Source organism: Acomys russatus, chromosome X (genome assembly GCF_903995435.1).
Source record: "Acomys russatus chromosome X, mAcoRus1.1, whole genome shotgun sequence".
Taxonomy (NCBI): domain Eukaryota; kingdom Metazoa; phylum Chordata; class Mammalia; order Rodentia; family Muridae; genus Acomys; species Acomys russatus.
In genome coordinates, this window is record NC_067169.1 from 64,617,737 (window position 1) to 64,632,742 (window position 15,006).

The 15,006-nt window shown below is 37.7% G+C and overlaps 1 protein-coding gene across 1 annotated transcript; it reads right to left on the minus strand.

The window, feature by feature from the left end:
• Positions 1–979: 979 nt before the first annotated feature.
• Positions 980–1,423, minus strand: LOC127184725 (ubiquitin-conjugating enzyme E2-17 kDa-like). The gene has a single exon (XM_051141078.1). It carries the CDS (start codon positions 1,421–1,423, stop codon positions 980–982), a length of 444 nt encoding a protein of 147 aa, XP_050997035.1.
• Between the last annotated feature and the right edge of the window lie 13,583 nt (positions 1,424–15,006).

The following is a 15,006-nucleotide window of genomic DNA, read 5'->3' on the forward strand; positions in this document are numbered from 1 at the left end:
CCAGAAATTGATTTAAAAAAAAACCTACCTAGGGCTGAATACAAGACTTAGTAAAGAGCTTGTTGTGCAAGCACATAGAACTCTGTTTGAATTTCCAGCACCTATAGAAAAAGCTATACATCCTGAGAAGCAACAAACATTTTTTTGATACCAATTCCTAATCCTTTAAATTTTGTTAGGTAAATATAGAGTTTAAAATAGTGCCAAAATTCACATGAAAAATTTTCACTGTGGTAATAAATGGGAAACACTATTATTTCAGTTCTGTAATGATAATATAAGTGGAGGCTGGGTAATAAGGATCTGGAATTCAGGCCACAATGGAATAACTAATGAGATTGAAGAAAACATCAATTATGTAGTGAAATTCAGTCTCAAAAATGTTACCCACATTACTGGTTGGTAGGACTGCTTGCCATAGGATCATAAAGCTACATCTTTTTTCTTGATTTGTTTTCAAATTATTTTTTTATTTCTATTTTTGGTTTTGGTTTTCAAAGACAGGATTTCTTTGCGTAGCCTTGTGTGGTCTGAACTTTGTAGACTAGGCAGCTGGAACTAGTGGTCTGCCTAACTCTGCCTCCCTGATTGCTGGGATTCAAAGTCTCTACTACCACTCTTGGCTGGCTTTGTTTTCCAATTCGAATTCAATAAGTTGTTTAGGCAAATCTAAAGTGAAACTGCTTTCACACTCTTTCCAACACAATTCCCCTACTCTCCCCGCACCTTCCAGTAACCGTTTCTTCTCACTCTTGCCCCCATCTGCCCCACATCCCATCTATTTCCCATCACTCCCATTCCCAACCTCCCATCTATCTGTCCTCTCTTCACCTCCCAACTACCCCACACCCAATCCATCAGCTCTTCTCACTAAGCCCTCATGTACCCCACATCGGCCCTCCTCTCACTTTACTCAAAGGAAAAAAACACGGCTGATAATGTTAGCAAACATTTTTTATTGTGATGATGGGCAATGAAGTTATATTGCGTATCTCCTGGTCCACTCTCGGGCTAATTCTTCATATTTCTTTTTATCACTGTGATAGACCTTAGCAATTTCCACAACCAAAGGATCATTCGGATTTGGGTCACAAAGTAATGAGCAGATAGAAAGTAAAATTTTAGAGATAGTGAGTGCCGGTGACCATGCAGATTTCAAGATATCGAGACAGATGGTTCCATCATGGCCAATATTTGGATGGTAAATTCGAGTAGTAAATGAGACACTAGGAGGTTTGAAAGGGTAGCTGGGTGGGAAATGGATTGAAAGGGAAAAGACCCCTCCTTGGTAGGGGCTGTTGTCAGGCCCGGTTATAGTTGCTTGCCAGTGAAACATATCATCCGCCACTGGCCCTGCAGAACAGTGTTCCAGGGGATCTCGCGACATGGCAAGTAATTCCTTCTTGATTCGTTTAAGAGCCATTGACTCGGAACAACGACGAAATATAATCACTGACACTGACACCTGGTAGACGGCTCAGTTGAAGGTAGCCTATAGAGCAAGATGAGAAAATATCAGATGATTAGGCTGAAGGCTAGGCCTAGTTATTAAGGCATAATTCAGAGGTGGATGAGGCAAAGAAAGAGCAAGGGCTAGAAGCATTAGCTATTCAAAGATGTCTGTACTTACACAGCCTCCTGTAGCTTTCGCTCCGAAGTTGAAAACTCCACTATACTGATGTGGAAGACAGAGCAGCCAGGAGAGCCTGATACCTCCAGCCCTCCCGCGGCAGCCTCAAAGTCAGAGTGCTTCGGCTCAGAATGTCTGGACAGCTCTTAAGCGATTTTCTGTGAGGTCATAACGAACGTAATGATGACTAAAGGGCACGCGGGGTTAACGTGGGGTCAACGTCGGGTCAGCGAGGGGTCAGTATGAGGGTATGAGGTCAGCATGGGTGTTCACTTTAGAACAATGTAGGAAAGGAGCATGGTGGGCGCAAGGGTAGAACGACCCATGCCTCGGTGCCTCATAGAGCAGTTGCTCTTTGTGCTAATGAGTCACAATGAACTTCTTCCACCCATACAGAAGGAATCGGTCAACGCCCCTCTACTCACTACAATGGCTTTGCTGTAATTTTTCTATTTTTAAAGTCAACTCACTTAATTTTATGTAGCCATTAAATTTATGTATTTTCTAAGCATGCTATTATGTAGTATAAACAAGTGTAGGAAATTCAATACTGACATAGACTGTTTAAAGTAACTATTAGCTACAGATTCATAAATTTTGATTTAAATTAAGTCTTCAAAAATATTAAGTTTTCAAAAAATTCCTACGGGATATTGGAAGACAAAACTAGCCATTGCAATCACTTGCACTATATGTAAGCAATACATTTAATGACAATGTAGTAGTTATATCTGATGTAATAATATAACATTTTATCTGTATTACAATTTTATTAAGTAGTCAATATTACTCTTAAGGTTAAAAAAAGGTTCTTCCTTAAATAAGCAACTCATGATGTCTTCACTTGTCCACTTATTCTTCTCGAGTCCAAAGCATTCCTATAATGTCCGGTCTCTGATTTCTTTCCCCTAATACTTATGAAGAGTGGAGTATAACTCATGCCAAACCCTTGACCAGTACTTCTCAGTATTAAAGGGCTTAACATTGACAATAAACTCTGACAATTTGGAAAGGAATAGAAAATGGGACAAGAATATGTGTGAAATTCATACCCCACTCTCCACTCAACTGTGGAGAATGTCCTATCCATTGGCTAGAACTGGGTAGAGGTTTGAAGTTATCGGCTTGTATTGTCCTTGCCTGGTCCATAGTCTTAGCGGGACCCTTGGGCCCAACTCTGCCTATCATAATGTTCTTCTTGTAGGTGCCTCATATTTGACCAGGTCCCCTGGATGGGGAGCCCTGGTGGCACTTAGAGGAAGGATAGCAGGTTACCAAGAAGAGACTTGATACCCTATTAGCATATACAGGGGGAGAAAGGCCCCCTCAGTCACAGTCATAGGGGAGGGGAGTAAGAGGAAAATGGGAGGGAGGGAGGAATGGGAGGATACAATGGATGAGATAACCATTGAGATATAAGAAGAATAAATTAATAAAATAAAATTAAAAAAAGAAAATGGGACAAGAAAGTGGGCTCATCTTTGTACTTTCAAAGTTGTAAGGAAGTTAAACACCTTTATGGTGTGTTACAATAAGATTATTCTTACTCTTCACGGTTTTTTGTTTTGTTATGTTTTGGTTTTGTTTTTGTTTGTTTGTTTGTTTGTTTGTTTTGTAAGCTGTATGGATTTACTTTCATTTACAGAAAGCCTTTATACTCAAAAACTTTTTTGCTGCAGGAGACATAGTGGGACACTGACAACTCTTTGTAAATGAGTGATGATTATATTTACTAAAAATGGAATAAATAGATGAAAATTTAGCAGATACGTTCTTGGGCGTAACTGAGTTTTCTCTTTCTTTCTTCCTTTCTTTCTTCCTTCCTTCCTTACTTTCTCTCTTTTTGAGACAAGGTGTCAGTATGTTGCCCTCACTTTCTAGACTGGAACTCACTATGTAGACCAGGCTGGACTTGATGCCACAGAGATCCACCTGTCACTGCCTCCCATAGCACAATTGATTTTATTTCTAATTAATACACTTTAAGGGGACATATATATTTGTGCTCACTACTGTATTAAAAATTTGAGTAAAAATAATATTATGAAATATTTTACGTATTTTATCTTCTCTTTCTCCTCCTCCTCCTTCTCCTCCTCCTCCTCCTCTTTGTCACATTTCCTGTGTTAGTGCTACTGCATCACCGTACTAGAAAATGGGTGTCAAAACAGAAGCAAATTTAGTTTTCCACAGTTGTTGAAGTTGCATTTTGAATCTAAGTCATTAGCGGGTATATAGTGCTTCTGATGACTAGGGAATGAATCTATAATTATCTCTTCCTAGCTTTGTTTTTGCTGTTGTTTGTTTTGCTTTTCTACTTTCTAGTGAGCAAACCCAGGGCTTGTTTTTGTTAGGCAAAAGCTCTACCACTTAGTTAAATGTCACATTTTCAGTGGTTTCTACTGTTATCTCTGTCTCACGTTGCATTCTAAAAGTCATTGCTCCGTTTTGTAAAATGTCAAAAACGTCATCGCTATGCCACTACTTTAATCTGTTTTGCTTTGTTTTGTTGTTGTTGTTTTTCTACACAGTGTTTCTATGATAGTTTTGGCTGTCTTGGACTTGATTTATAGAATAGGCTGGCTTCAATCTCATAGAAATCCACCTGCCTCTGCCTCCCCGGGTGCTGGGGTTAAAGTCACGTGCAACCATGTCCAGCTACAACATTAATTTTTTTCTCTGAAGGTTTATGTTGTTATGTGCAAATGCTACTTAAATTTAGTATAAGCTTTTGTCTCCCTAAATACATAGTAAACTAAAAAATGAGCATTTAAAACGCACTGAATATACTTAACACCAATCAAAATTTTATAACCTGGCAAGACAGTGTAGAATATTGATATTTTACCTTATGATCACATGGCTTACTGAAAGTTTACTGGTCCTAACTGCTTACCATCTTGAGAATTTCATGCCATACATTGCTATCTTATAAATGGTTATAAAATAATTAATGTATGATTTCTATTGAGTACATATTTCTTTCAAACTTTGAAAAACTGTAAGTTGGACTATATCAAATTTAGTATTGTTTGAATTTGACCCTGTTTTTTTAGAGGGCAAATATTTATATATCTTCAATTTATGGAGGTTTCCTTCATGTTATTGAGAACAAAACTTTTTTGGGGAAAAAGTGTATCTTACCTTGATGCTACTAAAATGCTGATTAACCTATTATACCTTTCAGTGATTATGGAAAGGTTAGAAGGTTTCAAGTCAAGGGCCTATATTATAATTTGTTCTGGCAATTTTTAGTTCTCTTAATAATTATTTCTTACCCATCTTTGTGCCGGACTGAATATTCCCGTGGTTATTAAGTGAAAGCTTTGGAATGTATTCACTTACATACAACTAGGTTTAAGCAACCAAAAGGCTAAGGATATTATCAAATAACATCTGAATATTAGCTCCCTATTCTTCTATAGCCCATATACTGTATATTTACACAAAATTTATTTTAAAACTCTCTTAATTAATGATTTTTTTTTGTTCTCCTAGTACGAGGCTTCATGAGACAGTTGCTATACCAAAATATCAATTTAGAGAAATTCTAAATTGTTTTTAAAAAACACGGTTGTTCATATTTGACTCAAGAATAAAGTATCTTTTATCCCCTCAGAAATAAAATGTGTTTTGTTGTTTTTCATCAAAATTATCTAATAGTTTTTTGCATAGTTATTTTGTCTCCCAAATTTTATTAGACTTATTAAGAAAAACAAAGGACTTCACAAAGTGTTAGTCAGTATAAATCAGCAAGTTGAACACAAGCATTATTTTCTTATAAATAATGTATCATAAAACAATTATTCTGTCAGTTTGCTTAACAAAAAGGAATCACATTTCCACAAATTTTCTACAATTACTTCTCCACCTTCTTTAAAAGAATTCTTATCACCCTATTTCTTTTAGTATTTGATCCATATATTCCCTGTGTTGATAGCCATGTTCATTACTATTAGTTTTTTCTAGCTTTCATCAAAATTATGCTACCAGCAATCATTCATTTAATAAAATCTATGTTTCTTTTTCTCATTTATTCCTCAATATTCTTCCAACTTCTACATACTAACCAATTCTAATAAAAGTTCCACAATTAATGGTAGAAGAATGGTGAATAAGAATGGATGAGTTGTATTAATAATTAAATATAATCATGTTAGAGGTAAATATTTTTCCTCCTTTTGTGTCAATTAAATTTGCTTTGTTTTGTTTCATTAGTATTTCCTCTTTAGACCACTATCATGAAAGAAAATTATCAACAACAACAACAAACAAACATAGAAAGAAGAGGTAAAATCAAAGTGAAAAACAAAAAGCAATGACAAAACACTGAGCAAACTAATTCTCACTCATCGAATGTTGAGGAAAAAATTTTAAAATAACTTAGACTTTTTTTTATTTTTAAAGGAAACAATTTCAATAATGTGTGGTTTTTCTACATTAAAACACCATTATCTGTAGACAAAATTGCATACTACCTACAGTAGGAATGATGTTAGGCATACTTACCTGATCCATGTGAAATATATTCATTGATTTATAACAAGTTTCTGTAACATATAATATAAAATTTGCAAAATGGTTATATCCATATTGATTTGATTCAGGATGAATTTTAAAATAGCCATAAGCATATGGAATGCTATTATAATGTTAGTTTCCTTTTTATGTTTCATTCTTCAAAGTGCATTGATAATATATGGTATATACCACCGAGTTTAATGTTTAAGCATTATCAGTTCAGCAGTAAAGATAAGAGGTCTCAGAAAATGCTATCTATTTTCCATACACTATTTAATTATATTTTTTATTCTTTCTCAAGCTATTTTTACATATCCATTATGTGTAATGCTCTGGGGTGTTTGTTCAATAAGCATCACAAATTAGTATAATTGGATAACTACTTGTAAAAAGCAAGTCAAATAGACTCATATTAATCACCCTTTACAAAACTAAAGTCCCAGTGGGGAAAAGACCTCAACAAAAAAACAGATACACTAAATCAGTAGAAGAAAAACTGGGAAAAATCCATGAACTCAATGACATGGAGACAATTTCATGAAAGGAACACCAAAAGCCCTGCCTCTAAGGTCGAAAATTAATAAATGGGACCTAATGAGGCTGAGAACCTTCTGTAAGACAGAAGTTACTGCAAACAGAGCAAAGAGACAGCTTATAGATTGGGAAAAGGTCTTTACCAACCCTACATCCGACAAAGGGTTAATGTCTAAAATATATAAAGAACTCAAGAAATTAAAAACCTCCAAACCAAACAATTGAATTATAAAATGGGGTAGAGAACGAAAGAGAATTCTCAACAGAGGAATATCAAATTACTGAGAAACTCTTAAAGAAATGCTCAAAATCCCCATTCTTCAAGGAAATATAAATCAAATGAATTTGAGATTCCATTTTACACCTATCTGAATGGCTAGTATGAATAACTCAAGTGACAGGATATATTGTCTTGCATGTAGAGTAAGGGGAAGACTCCTCCACTGCTGTTGGGAGTGCAAACTTGGACAACCACTTTGGAAATCAATATGGAGCTTTCTCAGAAAATTGGGCGTAGTTCTACTCCAAGATCCAGCTCTAACACTTGAGGGCATGTATCCAAATGATGCTCCACCACACAACAATGATATCTGCTCAACTTTGCTCATAGAAGTTTGATTTGTATTAGCTAGAATCTGGAAACAACCTAGATGTCCCTCAATCTGAAGAATGGATAAAGAAACTGTGGTACATCTACACAATGGAATATTATTTGGCTATGAAAAACAAAGAAATCTTGAAATTTGAAGGCAAATGGATGGAAGTAGAAGTGATCATCCTAAGTGAGATAACCCAGACCCAAAAAGACACACATGGTATATAATTCCTTATAAGTGGATTTTAGCCCAACATACATGTCTTCTGAAAGACTCTACCTAGCAGGGGATAAGGACAGTTACTGAGACTTGAAGCAGGACACAGAGCAGAGTGCTGAGAGTTGTAGGTAAGAGTGGGGGAATCTAAGGTATGGGAGGGAATAGGAGCTCCACGGCGAGAAAATCAAGGTGATTGGATCAAGGCACAGATAGAGCTCCACAAACTAATGCTCCAATCAAGGACAATGCATGCAAAAATCTGAGAACCCTTTTACAGACATAGACAGTAAACATTGGATTCTCCACATGGGGATAAAGGGGGACAGCTGCTGAGTCTCTGACATGCAATCAGGGGCCCAGTACTTGGCCACTGCCCCTTGGAAGGACGGTCTAGTGGGCACACTTAGGAAGGGAATACAGACTACCCTGGTGATAGGCTGCTCCACAGGTCTAGGGGAGGGGAATAAGCATAAGGGGGGGAGAGGGCGACAATAGGAAGATGAGAAGAAGGGATAACAATAGGGAGGTAAAGTGAATAAAATATAATAAAATAGTATACACTTAAATAATGTGGGCAGAAGAGAGGGTTACTACAGAGACTGATACACCAACCAAGGACCATACTGGGTGAGGATCTAGACACTCATCTCAGTTACAGTACATAGGCAGTACAGTCTCCTTGTGGTTTTCACAATATGGGGAATAGTGACTACTTCTGACATGGACTCTGGTCCCCCAATGTGGATCACTTCTCCTGAGTGGGATGGACTATCCAGAGCATAGAAGAAGAGGATACAGGTAGTACAGATGAGACTCGATGAACTGAAATCAGATATTAGTGGAGGAGGGACCCCCTTTCTGAGGGTTCAGTGAGGAAGGGAGAGTGGATGAGGCAAGAAGGGAGAACATATGAGAGAGGTAGGGTGGGACTGAGAGGTCAAGAGGGAGGGGACTGCAGTTGGGATGTAAACAAAATAAATAAAATGGCAGAACAAGCAGGTAATTTATATTCCTACTGATACTACAAGGGTATAGCTCTGAGACAAGCAAAGACCTGAATGTCTCTGCATAGTCAATCCTTCTTATTGCTTACAGAATACATGCGATTTAGGACTAGATGTCATTTTTCATATGGCATGAATGAAGAATTTACAAATGTCTTCCATCTGTTTAGGCAATGTGCAGAAAACTAGCATTAATTGTTAGGTGCACCTTTCATACCTCGTACACATATAATTTTAGAACGGTTTAATGCTTGTGAGAAATGTTTTGTTTTCAGAACAAAAGAGCCAGACTCTGAAGCTGGATCAGTCCTGAAAGGATTAACTTATCTCAGCAACCTGGACATTGGCATCCTAGATCATTTATGCTCCAGAATCAAATGCTTCCATTACTGTTCTCTGACAGAACAAGACAGATCACAAAACAGCTTCTAAGAAAAATTCTCGTCCCAATTGGTGCAGCATTTCAGACTATGACACACAGGACTTTTATTAAGCCTTGAAGTTCTCAACATTTAGAAATTGGACAACAAATGATATTCCTGCCTTTTTTAACCATTTCTTCCAACTATTTTTGGTCCCCTACAAAAGCATTATTCATCCCAAATTATCAGGAAAATACCCTAAGAGAAAGGTATCCCCGTTCCACTAAGGGGAGTAAGTTTTTTGGTTGCTTTCTCAGGCTTTAAATGTTTATTTTCATTGGGAGTTGGTTATAAGTTACTATAGGAGATAAGGATGTCTTCACTTTCCCTTATCTTTCTTAAGATTGGAGATAGAGGCTAAAAAAAAAAAAAAGGAGAAATATGCAAATATTTGTGAATGATAGGACAAAAAGTAGATTATTGACTCAATGCCTCAACCTAAGGCCTTTACTGTGCACACAAAGTTATTTTTAATTCTACCTGATTAGTAACCTTCTATCCCGAAATATTTGTGAGGTAGGAACTATTGAGGACTTGCTTACCCTACCTTGGCAAAGTTTGGCCCTCAACTCTGCCTTCATCCAAGCTTTCCCTTTTTTAGGCAGAATTCTGTCTATGGTACAAATGAGGAAATTTCCCCCGGTGGCTTGTTTGCCCCATTTGAAGCCATCTCCAGAAGCAGGTTCTTTGATGCTCATCATTTTTGTGGTAGGCTGGGTGTAGCCAGGAGTTAAGCCATCTCATTGCCAGTGGATCTTTAAAATGATAAAAAAAAAAAAAAAAAAGGTTTTTAAATGCCACATTCTGCATGTCTCTGAGGGGTTTAAAAACCTTATTATCATACCTTATTTTTCTATAGAATCATACCTATCTGCATCACCTAAGACATATATTCCTGTGATAAAAGTACACTAGTGATTGACATGACTATGATTTGATTAGCTAACAATTAAATTGTATAACTTATTTATCATGAACTGCCTACAATAGCACTTCCAAAATATTTGAAGTAAATATTGTATTATAATAGAGTCATATGGGTACAATACCTCATATTATAGCAGAAATATATATATATATATATGTATATAATGTGTGTGAACACTAAACTTACATTTGATTTCTATACCACTGTATCTATAATTAAGCTTATTTTGCATCTATATACAAAATTCTCTAATTAAAAATAACTTTGTGTGTGACAATTAAGGCATCAAGTTGAGGAATAGATTCAATAATCTACTTTTTGTTCTATCTTCCCTATGTATTTATATACTCCCTCATTCTTTCTTTTCAACCCATATCTCCAAACCTAAGAATGTAAGATAAGGCAAAAGAGAGAAATTTCTGAGTCTAACCTTTTTTTATTTCTAAATAAAATCAATAATAACTTGTAACCAACTCCTAGTGGTAATAACCATCTATAGCCCAAGAAAGCAACCAAAAATCTGAAAGTATGTCATATTTTTTAAAACTTTATTTCACTTTATATGTGGAAGTGCTTATAAACGTGTGTGTATTTGTACATATATCTAAACACACACACACACACACACACACACACACACACACACACACACACACATATGTCTTGTGCCTATAGAGGCCAGAAAGCGATGTCATTTACTCTGGAAGTGAAATTTTGAGTGGTAATGTGCCCAGGCCTGTGGGTCTTCAACAGGTACCTGTGGAGGGGGCAGATGAGTAGGGGGACAGGAGACACAAAGAAGGAGAGCAAGTCTGGATTTTGATCAAGCTCTCAAACTTTATTTTTCACATAAAAATTTATATAGGGCAAGCAATGAGGAAATGAGGAGTTCTACATGAGTGAGTTGTCATGGCAGTTTAACGGCAGGCTGGCCCAAGGCACCAGTTGTATAAGATATTTACTGTAACCCATCTGGTAATCTTAATCTCAACATCCTGTTTCTCAAGGTAGCAGTCCAAGAGCTTAGTTCTGATAATCATCCACAGACCTTTGGCTCCGGGCATCTCCCCCTTCCCTATAAATTTAAAAGGAGGCCTAAAGATTGCGAACAATTCTTGGAAGAAGGACGTCTCTGAAGGGAATGGGTTTTAACCAGAGGGGGGAAGTATTGACCTGATCCTCCAAAGGCATTCACGACCTGAAGGGTGTCTTTTAGAGGAGGAAAGGAGCATTCCAACCTGTTGTCTGAGGACATCCCCAGCAGACCACAGTCAAGAATAATTGGACACCAACCTCTATGCAATCAGGTTTGCTTCTCAGGGGACTCAGAAGTGAAAAATTTGGTCCTCCCCCTGCAGTACTTAGTTACAAATCCCTTGCAGGTACAAATGCCCCATTAGGCAAGCAATATCTGAGTGTCATGCTTTTCTCTTGAGAGTGACATGTGAACAATCAAATGAGATCAACCTAATAGGACCTATGACAAGTCCTCACAGGACTCTGCCAAGACTCGGTCAGCCAAATCAAGTTTGTGATAGTGAACCTGTTTGAGTCGAGATGTCAAGGAGTCAAATTACTGTTTAACACAGCCTGTGAGCTTCCTAAAAGCCCAGGGACCAAAGGCCACAGTATTGATGGGAGAAGGGTAGTGGGGCCATTGAGAGGTAGAAAACCAAGATTGAAACCAACTTTCCTCTTGCTGCCTTTGCTTTTTCCTTTTTTCTAATCTCTCTCAAATTTTAGCCATGCTATCATTTATAACTCCAGAATGAGCCATATAAAAACAGCATTCTTCCTTAAGGGCAGTACAGAGACTTCCCTGTTGGAGGAAAAGTAGATCCAATCGTCTTATAATTTGCAAAACCACTTCAGTTAATAAGGAGATGGATTTCTCCAGATGTGAAATGGCAGTTTCCAGTCGTTAAAGATCCTCATCAATTGAGAGGCAAAGGTCAGAATAATGCTTGATGGAAAGAACAAGAGAGGTTATGCCCACCCAGTGTCCATGGAACCCAGGCCAAGGAGAATAGCCAGGGTAACTGCTGTTATAGGTTTTCTTTTAGATCTTAATAGAGCATGATCATTAACAGGATTTCATGCTTGAGCAAACTCATCCTCAGTATAATAAATGAGATGTGGGATTAATTGGATTAAGATGCAGAAGTTGGTTACATTTCCCTTGAGATTAGGGGCATATACAGTGAGATCATTACTACAGGCCCACCAAATATTATTACTAGGAAGAATATAATCAGAGAGGGATAATAACTCACTGATGGACATATTACAGAAATGTTTGTAAGAAGGAGGGATTCTTCTGCCCATGCATAATCCATGCCCAGAAACAGAATTTAAGGTTAACTTGGCATCCCTCTGTTGAGAACATCTGTACATAGAATGGTTTGAGGAATTAGAGATGTTTTCTATCACTGTGATTCCCTCATAAAAAGGGGGGCTAGAATAAAAACATACCCAGCAAGATTTTGTTAACTCATGGTGAGAATGATTTAAAGTGAAATAAGTATGGTTAATAATGTCAAGTAGCATGTGACAAGTATCCAGAACCAGATTCTTAGTAATGAACTTAGCATTGTATGGAGGGGAAGAAGAAGGAAGTGCTGGAATTTGGTTGGGGACAAGGCCAGGGTTTTTTCCTATGGCCACCGGTGCAAGAGCCAAATCCTTCTTGAGTGATATTGTAATAATAGCAGCAAGGTCTGCAGTAGGACATACCATATATAGTCTCAGACCCCATCTTAAATCTTTTCCCCAAGCAATACCATTGTTTTAAGGTAGGAATGTAAGTACATCCAGGGTAGCAAGAGAAATTCCAATGGTTAGGATGAAGATTGAGATCATGGATAGTAAATGAAACATAATCATTCATGGCAGATAGAGGTCCCCATGGACATCCCTTTGTGGTGGCCTAAGTCTCGCAGCCCCAGGCAGCACTATAAAATGCTTTGGCTCCACCGCAGCCTCTGACTCTTCTATGCCCTTGACAAATATAAAGGGGCAGTAGCCATTTTCCTTTGGACACACTCAAAGAGTGACCCTGAATAAAAATACATGTCTGGGAATCAAGCATCCTGAGACATAACAAGGGTCTGTGTAAGCAATACTATACCATACTGGTCAACTATCCTCCAGTTAAATGTGTAGGGTTGGTGAATGTTGTCCTTCTATTTGGAGAGCACTTCTGGCTTCTCAGCAGCATCCCAAAGGATATTATCCAGAAGAGCTCCATCTGTAAAAGAAAAAGAAGGATCTCAGGGGGACTCTCCACCCTGCATATCTTGATCTCTCACAGGCTGATCTATTTCTTTAGGATGGTCAGGAGGAAAGGCATCTATTTGTTTGACCAGCCTCTCAGGCAGCCATCCAGCTGCTCCTTCCTTGGTATCAAATAGACAGACATACAGATCCTGTGCCTGAGATGAGTACTGGGTTGGGGCCATTCCATTGGTAGGTAAGAGGATGTCTCCATATTACTGTGGCATAATTGTTGTTCATGGGATGCCAAAGGTGATTGATCAGCAGCAGATTTGCCATGAACGTCCAGGATCAAGAAATTAAGAACAAAAAAGTATGATGAAGAATATTTCTTGGAGAGCCTTTCATGGGTTATAAATCCCCTGTTTTTCATTTCTGAAAAGTATGTTTACTAGTTTGGTGGGCCCATTCAACAATCCCTTGGCCTTGGAGATTATATGGGATGCCTATAACATGTTTAACTTCTAACTGGTGACAGAACTCTTGGAAAAATTTCCCAATATATCCAGGACCATTGTCATTGTTTATCAATTTTGGTCTGCCCATGACTGAAAGGCAAGCTAAAACATGAGCTATAACATTCATTGAGGCTTCTCCAGCATGTAAACTGGCATAAATAAATCCTCTGAAAGTGTATATGATAACATGAAGATATTTAAGATGGCCACATTCAGGGATTTGAGTGACATCTATTTGCCACATGTCATTTGCAACAAGGCCCCTGGAATTAATTCGTAAATGGGGAGTGGGCAATAGGGTAATGGAGTCTGGGCATTGTTTAACAATTTTTGTGCCTGTTCCCAGGATATTTTAAAGAACAGCAGGTGTTGCTGGTCATTTAAATGATGCAAGCTGTGTGCCACTGTGACTTGTTTAATTATTTCATTACAATTCTAGTAAAAAAAAAAATCTTTAAACATCTCAAACAAAAAGTAATCACAGAAACAGGAAAATTCTTAGTTTTACATAATTAACTACATTTCCTAGGCAAGTTTAGAAAACTTTCAGCCTCCTAGTTCCACCTCTCTAACCGGCCACACGTGTGTAGCCATCTCTGCTATGTAGTAATCAAGCCAACAGATAACTAGGAGCAGTAAAATTATCTGGCCCAAGGACATTCTAGCCCTGGGCTTCTTTAACTAGTTTGATCTAAGCTGGAAATTCTCAACTATAAATGTTTGGGTTTAAGGACAAAACTAGTTTATATCTCTTTTTTGATAAAATTAAAAATTATTAGAAAATCTCAAGTAAAATTTAAGCAAAGAAAAAAAAAAGAAGGAAAAAAAAGAAAAAAGATAATTATAACCACCTTGTAGCTAAGGAGTTTGGAATTAACTCCATTCCCTACACCAGTTTGGAAAAGTGTTAGTCTCTTACAAGCAAAAATTAAGCAAGAAAATTCTAAGTTTTAGGCAATAAATTATTCCTTAGGCCTTACTTCTTCAACTACCCACATATTGGTAACCATCCCTGATCTGTAAGTGTCAAGCCCCACAGGCAGGCAGGGGCAGCGCCTGTAAAGCGTTTTGGCCCATGGGCTATCAAATCCTGGGCTTGTTACCCACAGGTGGCCACTGGGCCTGGGTCCAGCCCATGCAAAGGGTGGTCCTGCTGCTGGCCGGTACAGCTTGGGGGCAGGTCTTTTACTGCCTCATGGCCTGTGCGAATCATGCTAGGCTGCACTGTTATTTATAAAATTGGCCACCAAGTAAAGCTTGGCCCTTTCTCAAAATATAGAAAAAAGAAACAATATTTACACAATTAAACAAATTTACAGACATAGACATAAAATTTGACATGACAATTATAAAGCTTCTCATCAATGGTGCCCTCTTGGGGAACCACGGACACATGCTATAAATGAAGTTCTCACGTACTC